The 23,583-nt window shown below is 38.8% G+C and overlaps 1 protein-coding gene across 1 annotated transcript in view; it reads right to left on the minus strand.

Annotated features, from left to right (window-relative positions):
• WDR64 (WD repeat domain 64) overlaps positions 1-16,337 on the minus strand; it is a 143,949-nt gene extending 127,612 nt beyond the window's left edge. Inside the window, exons 1-2 of the mRNA XM_030303238.1 lie at positions 16,193-16,337; positions 10,821-10,951 (exon numbers count right to left, since the gene is read on the minus strand). Coding sequence (XP_030159098.1) covers positions 10,821-10,951; positions 16,193-16,337 — 276 coding nt within the window. The remainder of the gene's footprint in view (positions 1-10,820; positions 10,952-16,192) is intronic.
• Positions 16,338-23,583: the final 7,246 nt, after the last annotated feature.

Consider the following 23,583-nt stretch of genomic DNA (forward strand, 5'->3'; position numbering starts at 1 on the left):
TAGTTTCATCCTTCTGCATGTTGCTGTCCAGTTCTCCCAGCACCATTTGTTAAAGAGACTGTCTTTTTTCCATTGGATATTCTTTCCTGCTTTGTCGAAGATGAGTTGGCCATATGTTTGTGGGTCCCACTTTGGAGTCTCCATTCTATTCCATTGGTCTATGTGTCTGTTTTTGTGCCAATACCATGCTGTCTTGATGATTACAGCTTTGTAGTAGAGGCTAAAGTCTGGGATTGTGGTGCCTCCTGCTTTGGTCTTCTTCTTCAAAATTACTTTGGCTATTTGGGCCCTTTTGTGGTTCCATATGAATTTTAGGCTTGCTTGTTCTAGCTTCGAGAAGAATGCTGGTGCAATTTTGATTGGGATTGCATTGAATGTGTAGATAGCTTTGGGTAGTATTGACATTTTGACAATATTTATTTTTTCAACCCATGAGCACGGAATGTTTTTCCATTTTTTTATATCTTCTTCAATTTCCTTCATAAGCTTTCTATAGTTTTCAGCATACAGATCTTTTACATCTTTGCTTAGGTTTATTCCTAGGTTATTTTATACTTCTTGGTGCAATTGTGAATGGGACCAGTTTCTTTATTTGTCTTTCTGTTGCTTCATTATTAGTGTATAAGAATGCAACTGATTTCTGTACATCAATTTTGTATCCTGCGACTTTGCTGAATTCATGTATCAGTTCTAGCAGACTTTTGGTGGAGTCTACTGGATTTTCCATGTATAATATCATGTCATCTGCAAAAAGTGAAAGCTTGACTTCATCTTTGCCAATTTTGATGCCTTTGATTTCCTTTTGTTGTCTGATTGCTGATGCTAGCACTTCCAACACTATGTTAAACAACAGCAGTGAGAGTGGACATCCCTGTCGTGTTCCTGATCTCAGGGAAAAAGCTCTCAGTTTTTCCCCATTGAGGATGATGTTAGCTGTGGGCTTTTCATAAATGGCTTTTATGATGTTTAAGTATGTTCCTTCTATCCCGACTTTCTGGAGGGTTTTTATTAACAAACGATGCTGAATTTTGTCAAATGCTTTTTCTGCATTGATTGATGGGTCATATGGTTCTTATCTTTTCTTTTATTAATGTGATGTATCACGTTGATTGATTTGTGAATGTTGAACCAGCCCTGCATCCCAGGAATGAATCCCACTTGATCATGGTGAATAATTCTTTTTATATGCTGTTGAATTCGATTTGCTAGTATCTTATTGAGAATTTTTGCATAACAATTCAGATTTTAGACAGGTAATTGTGCATGTGACATGCTTAGAGTACTTTATAACTACATAACTATTAAGAATGCATTAGAATATTAATTTTCTTTTAATTATGTTATTTAAAGGACTTGCTCCATGCTTTAAGTGATTCATCTATTTAACTATACTTTTCCTGATTACATAAGGAATATGTAGAACATTCAAAGAAAATAAAAAGCAGAAGAAAATGAAAGCCTCTCTGCACCTTATTTTTTTAGCCTACCCTGGAGCATTTAAAAAATATTTTTGAAGTTAGCAGATACAGTTTTAGATTTATAATAACTCACTTTAAATTCACTTTTGGGAGAACACCGTTATAGGCATTCCATATGGTGTTGCATGCCTCTTTTTAAAATTAGTTTGAGTCTGCTCCCAGAAAAAAAAATGTGTTTGTGAATCGCCCACTGGAAACATAGACTAACATTGTGTTGTTGTATCAGAATCTCCCAGTGACTAGTTTGATAAATTTAAGATAATCACATTACCTTAGATCTCTTTACATCTAATTTTTCTCCTTATAAATTAAAAAGGGAGATCTAGATATTTCAGTTGAATTATAATTTTTTGTTATTCTATAAATGTCCATTTTTCCAACTGTGTTTATATCTAAAACCTAGGGGGAAAAGTGTATTTGCATCTAAAAACCTAGAAAAACAAAGCGTACCTTTTTGTGACATTGCTACCATAAAGAAATTTATATTCAGAAACAGTTTTGTATATTCAGTGCCTGACTTTAAAAGAATAAACCTAGTTCTTATTATCTGATCAGATTAACACTGGCTGATAAAAAAAAATGGTAATCCAAACTGAAAAAAAACTTAATCTTCCAGCACTGAATTTCCATTTTACAGATGATGGACCTGAAGCTCAGAAAGGTTAGGTCACATTGCTCAAAATAGAAATGCCTCTTAGGAGCATTGGCACAGATAGTTTGTGACGAAAATGACAGAACAATAAAAGAGGCTTCCTGAACTATTTTCTCCAACCTCATTATTCTTTATATACATACAGTGTGCAGAGGCTGGTCACAAGTGTTTGTATTAAACTTGTGTGTGATTTATAAGGACCCAAGTGATGTGACTGAATAATGTCATATGAAATTACTGGACAGAGAAGGAGAAAACCTCAGATCCAGGATCAAAACTCATTTTTTCTGTGGCTTTAGGTAAGTCAATTAACCTTTCTGTGTTTCACTGTTCTCGTCTTTATTATTGTAATAACATTATCCTCCATAATCTACATGGGGGGGGGGGTTGTCATGAAGATTAAATGAGAACATAAAAAGGAGGTGTCTGAAAAAACAAATGTGAGATAATTCTGGTGTTCTAACAGGAAAGGTCAGGAGAAGGAGAAAGAGAGAGTAGATGTGGGAAGGAACAAAGCTGCATTTCCTCATCTACACAATGAAACAATCTGGATTGACTGAATTCATCCATTCACTCATTTATTTCAAGAACAAAAGAGTGTTTTGTTTATTTACAACAAATCATTTGTAACATATTTCTCTCTCTTCAAAACAGAGAACCCTACAAAATACACAGAGGCCAAATTATCCGTTAATGTAGAACTCCAGGTAAGTGGATTAACCAGAGTTAATTGGTTTGAGCATTGGTTTCCTGAATCTAGGTGTGTGATATAATATAAACAGACTTCTGTTATTTCTTGAAATGCATAAATTATTTGATGTTCACGTGAATCATTTGTTTTGTTTTTGTTTTAAGTTTATTTATTTATTTTGAGAGAAATAGAGAGAGAGGGAGAGAATCCCAAGCAGATTCCACACCATCATTGCAGAGTCCAATGCAGGGCTCGAACTCATGAAAATGTGAGATCACGGCTTGAGCTGAAACCAAGAATTGGATGCTTAATCGACTGAGCCACCAGGCACCCCAACATGAATCATTTGTTATATACTCATTTGCATATTTTTAGGGATCCAAAAATATCGCAATAGAAATTCCAGCACATGAACCATTGAGTGTGTGAGAAATATTCATTAAAAAATTGAGAACAGTAAGGATGATTGTCAACACCATGGCTACTCAAAGTTTAGTGACATAGAATTTAAGGTACCATTAGGTGGGACAATATCCAAAGGATTTACACAGTGTGACTGAGCCCAGATCCTTGGAAAAACACGTTCATTTTGTACACTTACAAGATTTAGGAAAAAGACAGCCATTTCTGTATTCCTGCAAAATTACTGACTGTTTTATTGTTCATTTGATTTCTCAAACTTTTTAAGTCTTTCAGTGGTTAAGGGCTTTTGTTGATATAGATGATAGATAGATAGATAGCTCATATGTATATTTATCTTCTATTTTATTGAATTAGTAGATTAAAAAGGACAAAACAACCGCCTTTGCACTTGCAATCTTGCTTTTAGATCCATGCCCTGGGACCTATGCTTATAGAGCCATTTGAACTTTCTGCAATGGCAAGACTCTTCTGTAATCTCTCCTATCCAATATGATAGTCTCTGGCCTCATTGAACCCTAGAAAAGTAATCAGCACAACTGAGGAGTTGAATTGTTAATTTAATTTAATTTAATTTAATTTAATTTAAATGTAACTAGCACTTGTGGCTACTGTTGGTTAGCTCAGCTTTAGAGGGTCCACTCTAGTTCATGATGCTAAGGGGCCATTGTCCACCAGGAGTTCATGCTTTTAAACCATGTCCTAGATTCCTGAGGCCCCAGAATTCCCTGCCTAAAGGGCTCCAAGCCTCCTTTCAGGCCCATGAAGTCTCTTTTAGGTACATCCTCATGAGGGTGGACCACACACCACTGGTTTGTGCACCCCTAGGACTGAAGAGTACCCAGGGCAGAGTGCTGATGGAGAAGGAGCTTAGACATATGGGTTGCAGGTATCCATATATGTGCATGCATGGTCCCCCATAATGTGGGATGGGTCCATTGGTGCAAAATTAAGGGATGTGGGCTGGCGCTAACTCCCTCCTTGTCTCTATATTTTAGTGTGAAACTGCAAGGTGTGAGAATTTTAAATTCTAACGTGGACTTCCAGGGGATTATTAAGGCATATTTTCAAAATTGGAGGATAAAACATATTTGCTTTAACAATTAGCTGAATTTATAATTTCACATATTATATATATATATGTAAATTTATAATTTCACACATATATATATTATATATATATATTGATATATGAATATATCAAATATTCACATATTTGATATCTGGGCTCTATTTATACTTGTGCCCAAATAAAAGGCACATTTTGTACATTTGACTTCTCTGTAGAACGAGTTGACAGTAAAGAATTTGACATCGCATTCTTCAGATAAACATTTCCAATCATGGTGGCTACTTATATCATTTTCTTTGAACTTGTGATATTTAAACATACTATATTAAACTTTTTTCTCTTATTCTTATGCTCTTGGAGAACAACGACAAATATCTTCTTATTTTTTCTGATACTGTTCCCAAAGAACAAAGTTGAATACTTTCTATGGTCTGTCCATCTTTTAGTTGTTTGTCAACAAAAATCCATCTTTGTTGATGAGGAGGAATTCCTTCTATGTCTCTTTTGACATTTTCTGTGCTTACCGATAAAAATATAATGAGAACAATATATATAACTTTAAAGTTTCCAGTAGCCACATGAAAAAATGTCAAAAAAAAGAATTAATTTTAATAGTGTATTTGTTTAATCCAATGTGTCCAAAATATAATTTCAACATGTAACCAATAGTAAGATATTTTATAATCTTTTTGTGTATTACATCTTTGAAATCCGGTGTGTATCTTACAATTACAGCATATTTCTTTTTTTTTTTTAATTTTTTTTTCAACGTTTTTTATTTATTTTTGGGACAGAGAGAGACAGAGCATGAACGGGGGAGGGGCAGAGAGAGAGGGAGTCACAGAGTCGGAAACAGGCTCCAGGCTCTGAGCCATCAGCCCAGAGCCCGATGCGGGGCTCGAACTCACGGACCGCGAGATCATGACCTGGCTGAAGTCGGACGCTTAACCAACTGCGCCACCCAGGCGCCCCAATTACAGCATATTTCAATTGAGACTAGTTACATTTCCAGTACTAAATAGCTTCATGTAGCTAGAAGAAGTGTTTTGGGCAGTGCAGGTCTAGAGTTTCTAAGGGTTCAACCTCAAGGATGATGGTCTCTCCTAGTGAAGCTTCTTTGAAATTTTGTGTTGTACCTTCACTGAGGAAAAACAATCCAATGTTTCTCAGTCACTCTTTGACTGTCTTACTAATACAGCTGTCTGGTTTGACCTGAACCATCTAAGCAGGGAGCATATCAGGTCCTGGCCCAACCTTCATTTCAGGTGTTCTATCTTTAGGAATAACCAGCAGTTACTTTAAAGTTCCATTTAGCGTATTCTGACAAGGTGACCATAATTCACTCTAATATTAGCAACACAAACATTAATTCGTGGTAGTTCCAGAAAAACAGGTCACCATTGTATAGAAATCAGGTAACCATGCTGGAAATCTCAGAAATCTTCAGCTGAAAACCCAAGACATGTTGGAAAAGTGACCATTGAATAGAAGGCTTAAATATTTATTTATTTATTTATTTTATTGATTTTTATTTTTTTTTAACGTTTATTTATTTTTGAGACAGGGAGAGACAGAGCATGAACAGGGGAGGGTCAGAGAGAGAGTGAGACACAGAATCCGAAACAGGCTCCAGGCTCTGAGCTGTCAGCACAGAGCCCGACGCGGGGCTCGAACTCACGGACCGTGAGATCATGACCTGAGCCGAAGTCGGCCGCCTAACCGACTGAGCCACCCAGGCGCCCCCAGAAGGCTTAAATATTTATAATGCAAGCTCTGCTAAAACATTTCCATGGGCACAACAGGCTTTTTAAAAAAAGAAAGAAAAGAAAAGAAACAAAAAGGAAAGATGGAAGGGAGGAAAGGAGGGAGAGAAAGAAGGAAAAAGAAGTAAGCTTGGCAATTACAATTCGTTGTCTTTGATACATGAGCCTTGTTCTCTGGTAATCCCTTTCCACTTTCACCTAGATATATATTTTTATACATATGGTGCTTTCATATATTTGCTTTTGATATCATAATCAAGTAAAGATCGAAGTGAACATCGTATTTTTACTTTTCATTTCTTGAAAAAAGAAAAAGCTTTAAAAATATGGTACACAGTAGAATCTTCATGCTAATCTGGAGACTGGAAGCTTCCAGGCTTGTTAGTACTCACCAGAAGTTTGTGAGAATGTTTTTCAATTTCTAAAAGCAACCTGAAATATTTATAAGAATTATTAAATTGAGAAGAGATGTATTAAAATTCAATTACTGATGTGTTGGGTATCTATTAGCTTAGCTGTATTAATTCCAAAAATCTATTTTATTGAATTATTACATTTATAAATATTAACAAATTACTGGGGACAATTGAGATCTTTGTAAATTGAGTGCCTTAATAATTTTCCAGATCTTCTCTTAATCCTTCAGTTAAGTGTGATAGTCTTATACATTCCTTGATAGATTTATCCATTGACATTTTCTACTATTTGTTATTCTTGTTTTTTTAACAAATTTTTTTTACAAAAATTTAAAATTTATTTTTGAGAGATAGGCAGAACGTGAGCAGGAAAGGGGCAGAGGGAGAAGGAGACACAGAATATGAAGCAGGCCCCAGGCTGTAAGCTGTCAGCACAGAGCCCTGATGCGGGTCTCAAACTCATGAACTATGAGATCATGACCTGAGCGAAAATTGGATGCTTAACTGACTGAGCCGCCCGGGCCCCTATTTGTTGTTCTTGTGAATGGAAACTTCCTGTTACATTTATGTGCATATGTTGGGAGTGAGTTATTGCTTATGTTTGTGAAAGTTATTGATTCTGACATGTTTATCTTCTTTGAATTCTCTTGAACTCTCTTAGTTCTAATAGTTTGTCATGTGATTCCTTTGTGTATTCTTGGTAGACAACTACATTATCTACAAATAATGACAACTTGCATTTTTAATTATATATATTTTTATATTTTTATTACACTTTTTTACATGCTACTTCCTTTTCCTTTTTTTGTTTTTGTTTTTGTTTTTGTCTTGGCATTACTTACAATTTCCAGTAAAATGAAGGGTAGTAAAGATAATAGGCATCCTTTTCATGTTCTTAACTTTAATGAGAGTGTTTCTAGCATTTCACCATTAAAAATGGTCCTTGCTTAACTAGATTTCTATAAGTCTCTAGGGTAAGCACATCCTAAGTAACTCCCCTCCCTCCACACAATGAGTCACCCTTTTGCATAACCCTTATCCCTTGAGTATGCATAGACCCTGTGACTTGCTTCTAACCAAAAGAATAAGGCAAATGTGATGGACTGTTTCTCCCATGATTATGTTACATTATATAAGACTGTCTTCGGGGGCTCTGGAGAAGAGATTCTCCTGCCAGCCTTGAAGAAGCAAAACTGTGAACTGCCTATGTGGCGGGTCATATGGCAAAGAACTGCAGACAGCCTCTGGGAAAATAACGGCAGCTTCTAGTCTCCAGCTTCCAGCCAATAAAAAGCTTTGTCCCTTAGTAAGTGCTTTGTGGCTCAGTGGGTTAAGCGTCCAACTTCGGCTCAGGTCATGATCTCACAGTTCCTGGGTTTAAGCCCTGCATCAGGCTCCTCACTGACAGTGTGAAACCTACTGGTGATTCTCTCTGTCTCTCTCTCTCTCTCTCTTCCCCTCCCCCAGTCGTACTTTCTCTCCTTCTCAAAATAATAAACAAACAAAAAAAGTTTAGTCCCTTTGTCATACAACAAGGAAATGCATTCTGCTAACAACTGGAATGAGCTTGGAAACAGATTCTTCATTAGTTGAATCTCCAAATGAGAACACCTTGATTGCAGACTTGTGAGACTTTGAACAGAGGACCCAGTTAAGCTGTGCCCAGAATCTTGATCCATGGAAACTGTGACTTAATAAATGTGTTTCTTGAAGTTGTTAAGTTTAGGAAGAAAGAAATCTTGCCACTTGCAACAACGTGGGCAGACCTTGAGGGCATTATGCTAAGTTTTTAACTCAGACACAGAAAGACATGGTCTCACTTATATGAGGACTCAAAAGAAGCTGAAGTCAGAAACAGAGACTAGAATGGTTGTTTCCGGGGGATGGGGGATGGGAGAAGAGGGGAGATGCTGGCCAAGAGCACAAACTTCCAATTATAAGATGAACACATTCTGGGGATCATAGTTATAATCTGGCGATTATAGTTGAAAATGCTGCTTTGGGGCACCTGGGTGGCTCAGTCGGTTAAGCGTCCGACTTCGGCTCAGGTCATGATCTCGCGGTCCGTGAGTTCAAGCCCCGCGTCGGGCTCTGTGCTGACCACTCAGAGCCTGGAGCCTGTTTCAGATTCTGTGTCTCCCTCTCTCTCTGACCCTCCCCCCGTTCATGCTCTGTCTCTCTCTGTCTCAAAAATAAATAAACGTTAAAAAAATTAAAAAAAAAAAAAAGAAAATGCTGCTTTATACACTTCAAAGTTGCTAAGGGAGTAGATCTTTCATGTTTTCACCACAAAAAAGAAACGGAAATTATGTGACATGATCGCAGTGTTAGCTAACCCCACGGCGATAACCATTTTGACATAGATAAATGTACAAATTAATACGTTGTGTATCTTAAACTTACACAGTATGTTGTTTGTCAATAAAGCTGAGGGCAAAAGTTGCCAAATTTGTGGGATATTTTTACAGCAGCCTCAGAAAATGAACACAATTTTTTTTAAAATCAAATTAAAGGGAATGTCTATCATTCCTATTCTGCCAAGATTTTTTTCTTTTTAGAAGCAGAATAGCTATTGAATTTCTATCAAATGTCTTTTTTAATTTTTATGTTATTTTAAGCTCAGGAGTCAGCAACCTTTTTCTGAAAAGGGCCAGGGAGTAAATATTGCAGACTCTGTCACAATATTCAGTTCTGTTGTTGTAGCACAGATGTAGTCACAGACAGTATGTGGATGCGAGAGTGTCGCTGTGTTCCAAAAAACCTTGTTCACAAAACAATGGCTGTCCAGTTTGGCCCACGGGTCGTGGTTTGCTAACTTCTAATTAAGATTATTGTATTATTTTTTCTCCTTGAACTTGTTAAATGAAATTTGTTATGGGACTTTCTAATATTAAATTGCCTTTACTTTTTCTGGTGTAAATTCTACCCGGGAATGATTTTTTAATGCGCTGCTGGATGCAACTTGTTAAACTTTTATTTAGGACTTTAGCATTTGTATTAAGTAATATTGGCCTATAGTTCCCTGACATTGTATCTTTGCTCAATTCATGTTATTTTAGTCTCGTAAAATGAGTTGGATAGCTTTTCAGCTTTTCCTGAGTTGTACAAAAATGTGTATAATGTGGGAATTATGTAGTCTTTAAAGGCTTGATAGATTTTTTTTGTTTGCAATTTTTCCCCAAAACTAATTGATTATTTCTTGTTTGATTGGTTCTTGGGGATTTGGGCTATCTTTTATTATTGGTTTATAATTTTATTATATTGGAATTTATTGAAATGTTCTTTTTAGCTTTATACACGTACGGTTTTCTGATGGCCCCACATATAGTTGAGAAGATGTGTCTTACCTATAACTTGGGTTCAAAGTTCTATTTTTATATATCTACTAGCTTATTATAAGTGATGGTCAAATCCTTTAAATCTTTTCATTTTGTCTATGGTATCTACTGATTAATAAAAAGAGCCTGTTAATTTTTAATATTACTTTAAGTGCTTTGTATGCACATGTGCAATTTTTTAAAATTGTAAGCTACCTTAATCCTTTTAGAATAAGAAAAATCTGGTTTGTAAAAATATCTACAGAGTGTAGCCTTCTGTGAGTTAAAACAAAGATCAGAGGCATCCTTTCTCCTTTGCCATGATACATAGATCACTTCACCAAACATGCTTCTATGTGCAATGGTGGAAGGCATTCAATGATACATTGACAAAGAAGAGACTCAGGAAATGTAAGAGGTGGTCAACAATAATCCTTTTCTTTCTTCTCTATATTATATTTGTATACAATGAAACAATTGAAAAGGAGTATTTCATTTAGAATGTAACAAGGGCAATTAACATCTTGGTTATTGTTATGGCATGTATACTTCTTCCATTTGGCGGCTCAGTCTAAGAGTTACCTATTAATAATACACTTAAACCTCTAACTCACTTTCAGTTAGGGATGGTGGCCACATCATTTTTTAAATTATTATTATTATTATTATTATTTTGAAAGAGAGGGAGCATGTGCAAGCAGGGAAGGGGCAGAGAGAGAAGAAGAGAGAGAGAATCCCAAGCAGGCTCCACACTGTCAGCACAGAGCCTGATGCGGAGCTTGATCTCACCAACTGTGAGGTCATGAACTGAGCTGAAATCAAGAGTCAGATGCTTAATGGACTGAACCACCCAGGCACCCTAATGGTGGCCATATCTTTATGGAATTTACACATACCATGTACACATTGTGAGCTTAACCCCTGTGGGAGTAACTTTTTGATTAAATTATTCATCCTGAACAAGGAGAAATAATACCCAGATTTCATACAATGAACATGAAAAATGACTACCTCACACCAGTCTACAGACACATCAGGGTTATTGCAGAGCTTCCTGTAAAAACATTTCACATCTTGATTCTTCACTTCTGGACCAAAGAGTTCCTCCACGGCTGCATAAAACTTGTCATAATCAATTGCATCTGCATCGTAACAAAGTGCAGGAACATCGTTATCAGACTCCAAGGACTATATTGCATTTCTCAGCTCCTTTTTCTATTTTCTAATCTATTTCATTATTTCAACCTATTAAAACCAGATTATGCTGCATTTTAAGGTTCTTTTAATTAGAAACAGAACTAGTCCCTTGATTAAAATATTAGAAGAAAATATTTTACTTTGGTGTTTAGTTTTTCCTCCAAAACTTATATTTCAACTATTTTAGGAGTTTTATTCAGGAATACAAAGATCGGAAAGTGAATTACTTCCTTCCTGTCAGGAAAATTTTTACCAATCAAGAGTGTCTGCTAGAACCCATCTTCAAGGAAAGGGAGTAATTCTTGATAGGTTCTTTGAACCTATTTGGACACCACACACACACACACACACACACACACACACAATACTTGAATATTGATTTTGCCAAACTTGGTGATTCACCTGGGAGCTACTGTTCTGTCTAAAGGCAAGAAGGAATTAGAAGCAAAGGTGCACTGAGAATTTGTTATGTGTGGGAACTGAGCTAGACACTGGAATTAGAATGCAAAATTAGATAGACAAATTCCCTTCCTCTGGGAATTTATGTCCTAGTGGAAGACACAGCAAATCAACAAGTAAACCAACAAATAAATTATTTACAGATTGTGATGGGCAAGACTAATTACTAGAGACAGACATTAGATTAATGGTTATCTAATGTGAGAGGTGACAGGACATGAGGAGACTCTGGGATGCTAGAAATGTTCTTTGTCTGGATCTGGTTGGCGGCTGCAGGTATGTTTACCAATGTCCAAATTTGCTGTGCTATATACTTAAGATTAGTTGTGTTCTTTGGGCTCCAATGTATGTATATTATACCTTACGAGCAAAGTAAAAGTTATTAGGTATAGAGTGAGCTAAGTGCTAGGAAGGAAACCAATAGGGAGCTATGAGAGAATTCTCTATCTATCAGTGTTGGTGGGCAGGGAAGCCTCTCTAAGGACACAAGTAAAAACAGTTAAGCTAAGACCTAATAAGCAAAAAGAATTCAGCCATGTGTAAAGCTAGATAACAGCATTTTAGGCAGAGGCCAACCAAAGACTCATGTTCTGAGAAAGTCTATGGATATGGAGTATATTGAGGACAGGGAAAGCACCGTGAGGTGAGATTACCAAGAAGGAGGGTTAAGCTGGAGTCAGTAGTTTGTAATTTATTCTAAGCATGAGAGTAAGCATGATGGTAAGGTATTGCCTTAAACTTTTCTCAAAGCACACTGGCTGCTGTAAGGACAGCTATAAAGAGTGACAGCTATAAGAGCGACAGCTATAAACCTAGCAAGGGCTAGTGCATTAATCTGGGATTCAGGTAGTGGAGGCTTGGCCAGAACGATGCACTAGCCCATGTACATCCTGGGCTGTCTCGGAAAGTCCAATTTATACTGATATTCTCAACTTAGTTAATAATAACCCCTTTCACTCTTGAAAGTGTCCTCAATTGGGTGATAAGTGATGTAGGCACTGAGAGGTAGCACTGGCGATGGCGAGATATATTTGGAAGTAGAATGACAAAGACTTATAACTGGAAGCTGTTGGGGGCAGGAGAGGGGAGTGAAGGACAAGCAGGATTCCAGAGCAACAGGTCTCATCCAGGGGAGGATTTGCCGTCTATATCCCACAGGGACATTGGCAATGTTGACTGTGGACAATTTTGATTGCTGCAGTTAGGAATGGAAGTGCTACGTCATCTAGTAGGTAGAGGCCAGATATACTAACCATCCCACGATGCACAGGATAGCCCCTCTTTCACCCCACATACACATACACAGAATCATCCAGCCCCAAATGTCAATAGTGCCAAAGTTGAGAAATCCTGTTCTAGAATGACACTCATGGTTTTGGTTTTAAAACTCAGCAAGTATTGGTGTCATTTACCAAAACAGAAGCAACTGAGGAAGGACCATGGGTCTTGGAGGGGGGAGAATAAAGCATTCCCTCTTGGTCATATTAAATGTAAAATTCCTATGAGATATTCAAATAGTTTAGCTGCTTTAAATTCACACCATTGTGAGTATGATGTGTCTCCTTGTAAATGAGTCTCACTGTAAATGCCACTGGATGAGGATGATGAAACTTTCCTTTCCTGGGTGATTTTAATTCTCTCAGGTCACTGACAAGATGATCGAACAGTAATATTACACAGATGAATTCCTTGGGTGAATTCCTTGACATCATTTTTGAGATAGACACTGTTACATTAAAAACATTCTCTCTAGTTCTTAGCTTCTTGCCTATCATGAGAAGTAGACCCTATTTTCCAGTACTTATGAATAAATATGAATATATGCTAGTATTAGAAGTCTGATGAAAGTTAAGATTATATTTCTTCTTTCTCAATCTTTTAGGTCAGTCCCTCTCTCATAGAAGGAAATTTATCTGTACTTCTTATTTTTTATCAAATCTATACTGTATATCTACATATCTATTGTACATTATACTGTGGGATATTATAGTATAATATTATATAAAATATATATTGCTATATATCTATTAAAATATATTCTTTCTGTATAGATACATATTTACATATACATACACATAAACATATATACTATAGAGGAAGGAAGTTTTTCAATGTGGCTTTGTGATTGCAAGCTTTAAGTGAAAGCAAGATTGACTTGTTTGCTTAGCACACATTTCAAGAGTACTTCCTGGATATAAGACTCTGGGCTAACCATAAGGTTATAAAGCCTTCAAAGCACTCACAGTTCAAGTGCTATGGCAAAGAAGAGGCAGGAACACACACATTTCAGCAGGTTAGGTGCAGCAGGGAAATTCCTCAAGGTGGTAAGCTAACAGTGTGCTAAGGATGGCTTTGCCTGGGGAAAGTTCTTACAAAGAGATGACATTTGATTTGGGTCTTAAAAGATGAGCAAAAGTTATAGGCACAAAAAAGGGAGGAAAGGCACTCTACACTTGGAGAATGACACGTGCAAAATCAGAGTCATAAGTCATTGGGAATGCCGACAAGTTCATATTAGGACAGAAAGTTTATGAAGGGAAGTTCCAGGAGCTGAGGCTGGAAAGGTAGATTGAGGCATGGCTGGGAATAGCCCCGAATGTCAAGTTAACATATATGGACTTTAACGCTGAGTTAATAAGCCAGCAATGTGTCAGTTTAAAAAAAAATTAAAAGGATAACTCTTGGGGCACCTGGGTGGCTCAGTTGGTTGAGCATCCCACTCTTGATTTTGACTCAAGTCATGATCCCAGGGTGGTGGGATCGAGCCTCGCATTGGGTTCCAGCTGAGCATGGAACCTGGTTAAGATTCTCTCTCTCCTCCTTTCTCCCTCTCCCCCATTCATGTTCTCTTTCTCTCTTTGTCTAAAACAATTTTCAAAAATAAGGCAATAACACTTGGCAAGAAGACTATTATTATTGAAAGGCTGTTGTAATAACCCAAGAGTGAGATACCATCATGAAATAGTCAAAGGTTATAGCAAGATATCTGGCTCAGGAGACTATGTAGATGGAGTCTCTGCTTTAAGGTTGATAGAGAACACAGGCAAGGCTCAAAAAAAAAAGGCAAAGAAAGAATGAGAAAGGGAAAAAAAAGAGAGAGGTGTGATGAGACACCCAGAAGGAGACAGTTTCTGGAAGCAGAGGCAGCAAGCTGCTAATGCAGTGAAATAGCCAAGTAAGCTGGAAAATGAAAACAATTGATTGAATTCGGCAGCCGTATTAGGTGATGAAATACCTTGGTAAGAGCATTTTCAGCAAAGTGATGAGAGAAGTCAGACTTGAGTAGATTGAAAATTAAGTGGTGACACTGTGGGGAAATTTAGTGGTGAATCAAAGGAAAGGCATACAGTGGCAGCTTATAGGGAAGAACAAGTCAAGGTCAGGATGTTTGGGTGTATTTTTAGTTTGAGAGGACAAAGCTAAAAAAAGGAGATTTTGAAGTTGTTGCAGTAGAGTGATAGCTTTGGAGAAGAGGAGGGATAGGAGAATGACAGGTGCTGGTTTGGGAAACTCAGAAGTGGAGTAAAGGGAGTTTGAGAGAATTCTTGTCTTTTGGCATTGCTTTTTCTTATGATGATGTAAGCTTGGCCAAGGGGAGCTGAGATCCAGACAGGATTCAACAAAAGTGGTAAGGGTTTGGAAAATCAATTACAGATAAATTACAGGTAAACAGACTGGGGAAAATTTTTTTAACTGTATAAAAAATTAAAAAATAAAAGTTTTGTCTACAGGTTTAGAAAGCCCAGCCAAGTTCACAATCATCTAAATACTACATCCAGAAGCCCTGAGTCTTAGCTCTAACACATAGAGGTTGAGTGACTTGGGCAGATGTACCTGTACTTCCCATCGTTTAACAAGTAAAATGGGGGTGATAGCAATAACAGTAATATTTGTTGTGAGAATCAATTAAATTATATTTATTAAGGTGATTTACAAATTCTTAAACACTATTCAAATAATACCAGTTTTGTGTTTGAATATGGAAAGTCAACAATTTAGCTCATTTGTGGCTGTCCAGCCTGGCACATTAAGAGGCTGGCCATGCTGACCCCTTTGCAATTGTATGGGCTCTGCTGCTTTTCTTGTAACAGCAGGATTTGTTCCATTAGTCTTTTACTCTGCTGTTAAGCCTTATTTGTCACTGCTGTCCTCAGTGCCCCAAAGTTGTCCCCTTGAGTCCTGACCATGGTGGTGTACTTTCCATTCTGTGTTGGTATTTCTGCTGTTAATGATCCTGGCAGACCACTGCCTACCTTGTTCCCCTTACCTTGGCATGCTCCAAATTATTCCAGCCTAGAGACATAAGGGGAGGCCCAGGCAGTGAACAAAAGTTTCAGAAAAACTTTGCCCTGCTTATGAATGTCTTTATGGTCTCATGATACCCTTAAGAGGTGGCAGGGCAGCTTCTATGGCTCGCTAATGGTCACTGTGCACTACTGGGAATCCCAGGTCAACCAGCAAGACATCAGAGGTAGATCCCACAGAAGAATGCTTAGATGCCACTTAATGAAACCCCTTAATTTTACTTTTGATGTCTCAAATTTAGGTTCAAGGAAATGAACAAAGCTTCCCCAGGACAACTTAGCTAGTTAGGGACAGAGTCAGAACTCAGGCCTCCCATTCACTGTCTTTGCTATTAAGCAACATTGCTTCTCTTTGATGGCTTAAAACATTGGACAGTTCTAATCCACAGACCCAATTGGGTGCCCTATAGTCACTGATCTTACCTTCTTTTTGTATAAACAGGCCTGCTCTTTCATCTCTTTTCTGGGCTGCTACATGTTCAATCAATTTTTCAAACCCTTTCAAGGCTGTCTTGAAACTGCTAATCTGAAGTGCAGTGCTTAAATGCTTTTCCTCCTTGATATCCATAGGGACAGAGGGTTATTTATTTCTGTACAGAAATAAATAGCACAAGTTTGCCAACTTGGAAAACCTTCCAGTTGGTACAGTGCCTCCCTGCTGTCTCAGTTTTGTCCCAGGTCTCATTCCTTCGGTCTTAAAATCCCATACTGTGGGTAGGAGTCAGAGTCATCACTAGGATGTTAGCAGGGAGGAACGCTGACTTAATCTAATGCATTTCATATATGCAAACATTTCAGTAAGTATACTGACCTCATAATGTTACCAGTGTCCTTCAAACGGCCCTCATTGCATCATAATATCTCTGTCACCTCCCCTTCCTTCATAAGGAGGGCATTAAGCTTTCCTTCCCCACAAACTGTGTGTGGGCGTGTGTGTGTGTGTGTGTGTGTGTACAGTGTGTATGTACACTGGAGGGAAGTCGAATAGGTAAAGGCCAGTGAAAGAAACTTGGCATTACTTTCCCTCTCCTAGATCTCTTCCTACCTCAAACCATCTGCCTTCCTCAAAATGCTGTGGAGAGTCACCTTACCACTCATTCTTGTAGCTTTGCTGGATATGGAACCAAAAACTTCTCAAGATGAAGGTATATTTCAGCATTTGTCATTTCTGTCCCAAATAAAGATATCTTTAGAGGTCCTAGGGAATAAAGAAGTTTCTTCCTCCTTTATGCATTGACCTTCAGTGGAAATGATCAAGTGAGGCAGGAGTGGGGAAGGGGCAGTTTTTGATTGAGAGGAAAGTTCTTCAAGATGTTATTAGTTGAATGCAGCATGGGGAATATAGTCAATAATATTGTAATGATATAGGATGGTAACAGATGATAGCTACACTTATAATGGTGAGCATTGAGTAATGTCAAGCCACATGTTGTACACCTGAAATGAATACGACATTGTTTGTCAACTATACTTCAGTAAAACAAAAGAAAACAAAAAACCCTGACCAGCCCTTCTCAAACTATCAAGGTCATGAGAAATGAGGAATGTCTGAGAAACTATCACAGTCAAGAGAAGCCTAAGGAGATTTGATTACTCAGTGTAATGTGGCATCCTGGTTGGGATCCTGGAACACAAAAAGACATTAGGTAAAAACTAAATCAATCTGGCTAAGCTGGGGCCTTTAGTTATTAGCGAGTATCAAAACTGTTTCCTCAGTTGTAACAAGTACACTAGTACAAGATGTTAATAAAAAGAGAAACTGCGTGAGAAGGTGTATGGGAACTGTCTGCACTATCTTCTGTTTTTCAGTAAATCAAAAACTGTTCTAGAGGGGTGCCTTGATGGCTCAGTTGGAAGAAGATGTGATGCTTGATCTCAGGATCATGAGATTGAGCCCCATGTTGGGTGTACAGATTGCTAAAAAATAAATAAACTTGAAAAAATAAAGTACATTTACAAGGTGAAATGGTTTCCCCGAGCTAGTCTAAAAAGATGATACAAGAGAAGGCATCCTGATGTCACTCCTCCATGTGCCTGTCTCTTGAGTCACATTCCTGAAGCCTGGACTGATGCCATCTGTGTATCAGGGCATAGCTGTCATACTCCTCTCCACCTTTGCCATCATTTGGGAAATTTCCTTATCCAATCTCCTATGCCTTTCTTGTTATTCCCTCATTTTGGTGGCTTACGTACAAAAATAGTGCCTGGGAAATACATTTTTGTTATACCTTGCATGTTTGAAAATATTCTTAACCTTCTCTTGCATTTGATTGATATTAGGTTGGGTATAGAATCCTAGGTTGGAAATCACTTTTGTTTAATATTCTGAAGATTTTATTCCACTGTCTTTTGTTTCTCATGTTGTTACAAGAAGTCTTTTCAAATCAGTTTCTGCTGCTAATCATAAGCTAGTCTATCCCTGATTCTTTGTACATAACTTGTTTTTATCCCCTGCCCCTTACACACATGCACACAAGGAAGCTTATACATGTTCTTTTTCTCCCAAGTGTATAAAAATTTCACTACAATCGGTATTGGTGTGGAGATCTCTCTCTCTCTCTCTCTCTCTCTCTCTCTCTCTTTCTCTCTCTCTCTCTCTGCTTTTAAGGGCAAGGTTCTAAGTGAAATTTCATTTTTAAACAAATGTATGCATTTGTTTAAACATCTGCATTGGGGAAGGGGAATGTGGACAGATACACAATTTATACATCAAGCTGATTCCTATGCATCTGAGGAGCTATATGCACTAGGAGAACTGACATTCAGAACTGAAGACGTGCAAGATTCTCTCTCTCCCTCTCTTTTTTAATTCAACTACATTCATTAAATTATGTTTCATAAGGCAGGAAAAGATGCAGATATATTTGGCAAGATATTTCTTTTTTTTTCAGTTTTCTTTTTTTTTTAATATATGAAATTTATTGTCAAATTGGTTTCCATACAACACCCAGTGCTCATCCCAAAAGGTGGCAAGATATTTCTGTAAGGGCTCTGTTTCCCACCAGGGACCAAGGTTAGAGAGAGTAGGGAAGCATGCATCCCAGTCCTTGGAAGTTTACTTGATTGTGCAAGTGTTGAAGTTCCCTCTCACATGACATGTGTATGATGCGGAAGGCTGGGGGTTATCAGTGATCCCATGCAAGAATGACAGATAAAACGTGTCTCCATTCCCCCTCACTGCCCCCTTGTATTTTATAAAGGATTTGCTTGGAATATAGGGACGTGGATGATTTGATGCTCCAGTGTAGGAAGATATTAAAATGGACCCCTTGATGCCTTGGAAGGGGCCCCACAATACACTGAAGAACTCCCCCATTCTAAAGGACAGCGCTGTGCAGTCCATGCAGGAAGATGCACAGAGATACTGGGAAGCCAGTTCTGCAGGTAGTAGCTCATTCTCACCTTCAAACTACTGAAGAGAAGGTAGTTTCTTAGGAGATCGAGGAGAGCACTAGTTAACAGTTCCTTGGAATTTCAGAGCAGTCAAAGGGCCGAGACTTTTCTCGATTTCTTTCTACCCAGTGGGCACCAGAGGGGAGAAACTGAGGCTGGCCAGTTCTCCACAGCAGTCCACACCCAGAATTTGGTGTGACTAGAATGCATACATTGCGAGAGGAGCAGATGCTAGACTCTGAGGGCCCCTGCTGGAGAAGACTGCCTGCAGGGTCTGGGGGCCCTAACCAGGGTCCTAGGGGGAGATGCAAGCAGACAGCTGACAAAGGCATTACCTCTGTCAAGGGACTTGTGAGAGAAAGATCTCTGTCACTTCAGGTCCTCAAAAGAACCCACGAATCACCCTAGAAAATGACAGCACTTAAAATCTGCTACAATCTGAGGGTGCCAACATCAGATGACAACTTTACCAATCAAGGAAGACAGGCTTTTGGAACCTCATAAAATATCATTCAAAGGCAGTTAAAGAACAGGTGCAGAGAAGACATTTGAAATCAGTAATGGGAGAGAGTAAAGTTACTTTCTGCTTACACCTGCTGAGTCCAGCTTGCTCAATAAGCTGGTTGCATCTGTTTCCTTTTCCTACTCTGAGAAATGCAGGCACAATTTGCATCTACTTTTTTATGGTGAAAATATACATAACATAAAAGTGTACACAAGTCAGTGGCTTGAAGCACACTTACAACACTTACAATGTTATGCAACCATCACCACTGTCTATTTCAGAACTTTTTCATCATCCCAAACTGAAGCTCTGTGATCTTAACCACTAACTCCCAATTCCTCCCACCTCAGTCCTCAGCCCCTGACTTTCCATCTCCATGAATTTGCCTATTCTAGGTACCGCATGTAAGTGGAATCATACAATATTCGTCCTTCTGTGTCTGACTTATTTCACTTAGCATAATTTTTTCAAGGTTCATCCATGTTGTAATGTACTAGAAATTCATTCCTTTCTATAGACTGAATACGATTCCATTTTATGCCACATTTGGTTTATCCATTTGTCTGATAATGGACATGTGGTTCATTTCCACATTTTGGTTGCTATGAACATCAGTGTACAAATATCTATTGAAGTCCCTGCTTCCAATTCTTTTGGAGATTAGATAGATAGATATATGTAATTACTGGATCATATGATAATTCTATGCTTAACTTTTTGAGGAGCTGCCACACTGTTTGCATAGTGGCTACACCATCTTACATTCTCAGCAGCACACCAGGGTTATAATTTCTCCACATCCTTGTCAACACTTATTATTTTCCATTTTTTGTTTTAGTTTTTACTTTTTGAGAATAGCCATTCTAGCAGGTGTGAAGTGATATTTCATTGTGGTTTTGATTTGCATTTCTGTAGTGACTAATGATATTGAGCATCTTTTTATGCACTTGTTGGCCATTTGTATATCTTTGAAGGAATGTCTATTTAAGTCCTTTGCCCATTTTGGAATTGGGTTGCTTGGGGTTTTTTGTTGTTGTTATTGTTGAGTTGCAGGAGTTCTTTTTATATTCTATATATTAATCCTTCATAGATCTATGATTCACAAATATTTTATTGACTGTCATTTCACTCTCTTGATAGTGTCATTTGATGCACAAAAGTTTTAAATTTTGTTGGAGTTCATTTTTGTATTTTTTCTTATGTTGCCTATGCCTTTGGTGCCATATTGAAGAAATCATTGCCAAAGCCAATGCAATGAAGACTTTTCTCCTATGTTTTCTTCTAAGAGTTCTATAGTTTTAGTGTTTAAGTTTAGTGGTTTGCTGCTTTTTGAGTCAATTTTTCTAAATGGTATAAGAGAAGGGTCCAACTTGATTTTTTTGTTTGTTTGTTTTTTGTTTGCATTTGGACATCCGGGTTTCCTACCACCATTTGTTGGAAAGACTTTCCTTTCCCCATTGAATGGTCTTGACAGCCTTGTCAAAAATCAATTGACCATATACGTGAAGGGTTATATCTTGACTATTCTGTTCCATTGATCTATGTCTGTCCTTATGCACTTGCTTATTCTGTTCCATTGGTCTATGTCTGCCCTTATGCACTTGCTTTTTAAGGTGTGGTATTTTGCCATCTCCTATCATAACATACTTCTGAAAATAAATAAAAATATATATCATTATTGACAATATAAATCATATTTCTGGTATTAGTCTGCTTCTGTTGAGTATAATAAATATCTTTAGCAGTTAATAGTATTATAATAATGACTCTATCAAAATCCTTACACATTTGCCAAAAGCCTCTTACTCCTTTTTTTCCTTCCTTGCTATTATTCTTCTTCCATATAGGTTTCCCTGGACTTTACTCTGAGAGAGTAAAAGCAAAAGTCCTTTTATTAAAATGTCCATGGCCCTGCATGATCTGCCCAATCACTGGTCACCCATATTTCTGCCCTCATTTCTTAATTCCCCTCTGCTCCAGCCACATTGGTTTCCTTGTTTTTCCTCCAAAATGCTAAGAACAGTCCTAACCTAGTACATGCTCCCTGTGCTTGCAGAACTTAGCATGGCTATCCATAACCATTTGTACAAAATAATCTTTTCGTTCTCTCCCCCATACCCTTTCTCTGCCTTATTTTTTCTTTATGGCACATATCAGCATCTGACACACTACACATGTACTTACTTGGTTATTATCTATCCCAACACTACCAGAATGTAAGCTTTGTGAGGGCAGGGACTCAGCACCAATGAACGAACGAACGAACGAATGAATGCTTTAGAAAAAAATATAGTGAGCCCTTTATTCATTCAACAAATATTTATTGAGAACTTACTGTAGACTAGATAGGAAGTGTGATGAAAACATAGTGAACATTAAACATATTAAACATATAGAACTTGTTAAATGTTTGCATACATCTAAAATATAAAATTATATGAGGGGCACCTGGGTGGCTCAGTTAGTTGAGTGTCCGACTTTGGCTCAGGTCATGATCTCACAGTTCGTGGGTTCCAGCCCTGCATCAAGCTCTCTGCTGACAGCTCAGAGCCTGGAGCCTGCTTCAGATTGTGTCTCCCTCTCTCTCTGCTCCTCCCCTGTTCACATGCTGTCTCTCTCTCTCAAAAATAAAGATTAAAAAAAATTAAAATTAGATGAATTTTTTAAAGGTGTGGATGGGTTAATAAGTCTCATAGATGACAAATCCAGATTGGAATCTTTAAAGGCAAATCAAGGTTTTGAGAGCGGATCCCCCCCCCCCCCCCCCCCAGCTACTGCTCAATGCACCAGGGTGGAGAGATCACCCCGCCCTATTTGATTCTGCATTTCCAGGGAATTTAGAATGGGGGTTCAGTGAAGCTAGTGATTTTCTACTGGTCTTTTGAAGAGGGGTAGAAGGGGTAAACACCCTCATAGAGGACAATTCCTTTGCCCTTCCACACTGTGCTTGTCACCAGCACCCAGGGCCACCTTCAGGTCTGGCTCAGGACTGTGGTCCTCCCGTGGGACCTTGTTAGAGGCTGTGCGGGGACAGCGGTGCAGCCCTCGCAGACTATGATCACGTTCACAACCTATATTTGACTTGTACTATATTTTCATGGCTACTGGGGAAAAGGCCAAGTGGAAAATGTGTGTTCTAAATATAGCACCTACCTCTCTATAGCAGCTAGATTTAGGTTGAAGCTTTGAGAGCACAGCCTGGATGGTCACCACCAGTGAAGAGCTTTGGCAGGCCTCAGTAACAGGACAGGAAGGACAACGATGGCGGGCCTAGGGGTCCAGCCTGGGGCTCACTTACCTGTGTGAGATGAGAGTAATGTTGTGGGCTAGCAGTAAGTTATTACAGCTTCCTGGGATGGTGAGAAACCCAAGATGGGAGGCCCTCACCTACCCTCTCATTAGCTTGTGTTAGGCGCAGGCGCTCATAAATGTTTATAAACGAGAAAATGCACGAGTGAATTGGGTGCATGGGTGTGATGCTTTCAAGCCGGGTGCAGGGAGATGGGATGTGCGGAGCCACTGCGGTGGATTTGCCTCCCTACTGCCTTCTCCTCCCTGCTCGCCTACTGCTGTCCACTGGTGCGGGCACACGCTGGGGCAGTGGGTGCTGGGGCCAGGAAGGAGAGTCTGGAGCCCCAGATGCGAGCAAAGCAGAGGATACGCCAGAGGTGAGCGGCGGAAAAGCGCCAGAAGGAGGGGGCGGGGTTATGAGGAGGTTGAGAGCGCGCGGAGCCGCAGGGAACTAGACACTCGGAGGGGCGGGGGTGTAGGGGGCGGAGCTATACGGGCGCGCGGCGCGGAAGAGGGCGGGGCTACGAGAGGGAGCTAGAGGTGTGGGGATCGGCGGGAACGCACCACGCGGGGGATAGGGGCGGGGCTACAGGAGAGCGCCCAGGGGAAGGGGGCGGGGCCTCGG

The sequence above is a fragment of the Lynx canadensis genome, chromosome F1 (genome assembly GCF_007474595.2).
Source record: "Lynx canadensis isolate LIC74 chromosome F1, mLynCan4.pri.v2, whole genome shotgun sequence".
Classification (NCBI taxonomy): domain Eukaryota; kingdom Metazoa; phylum Chordata; class Mammalia; order Carnivora; family Felidae; genus Lynx; species Lynx canadensis.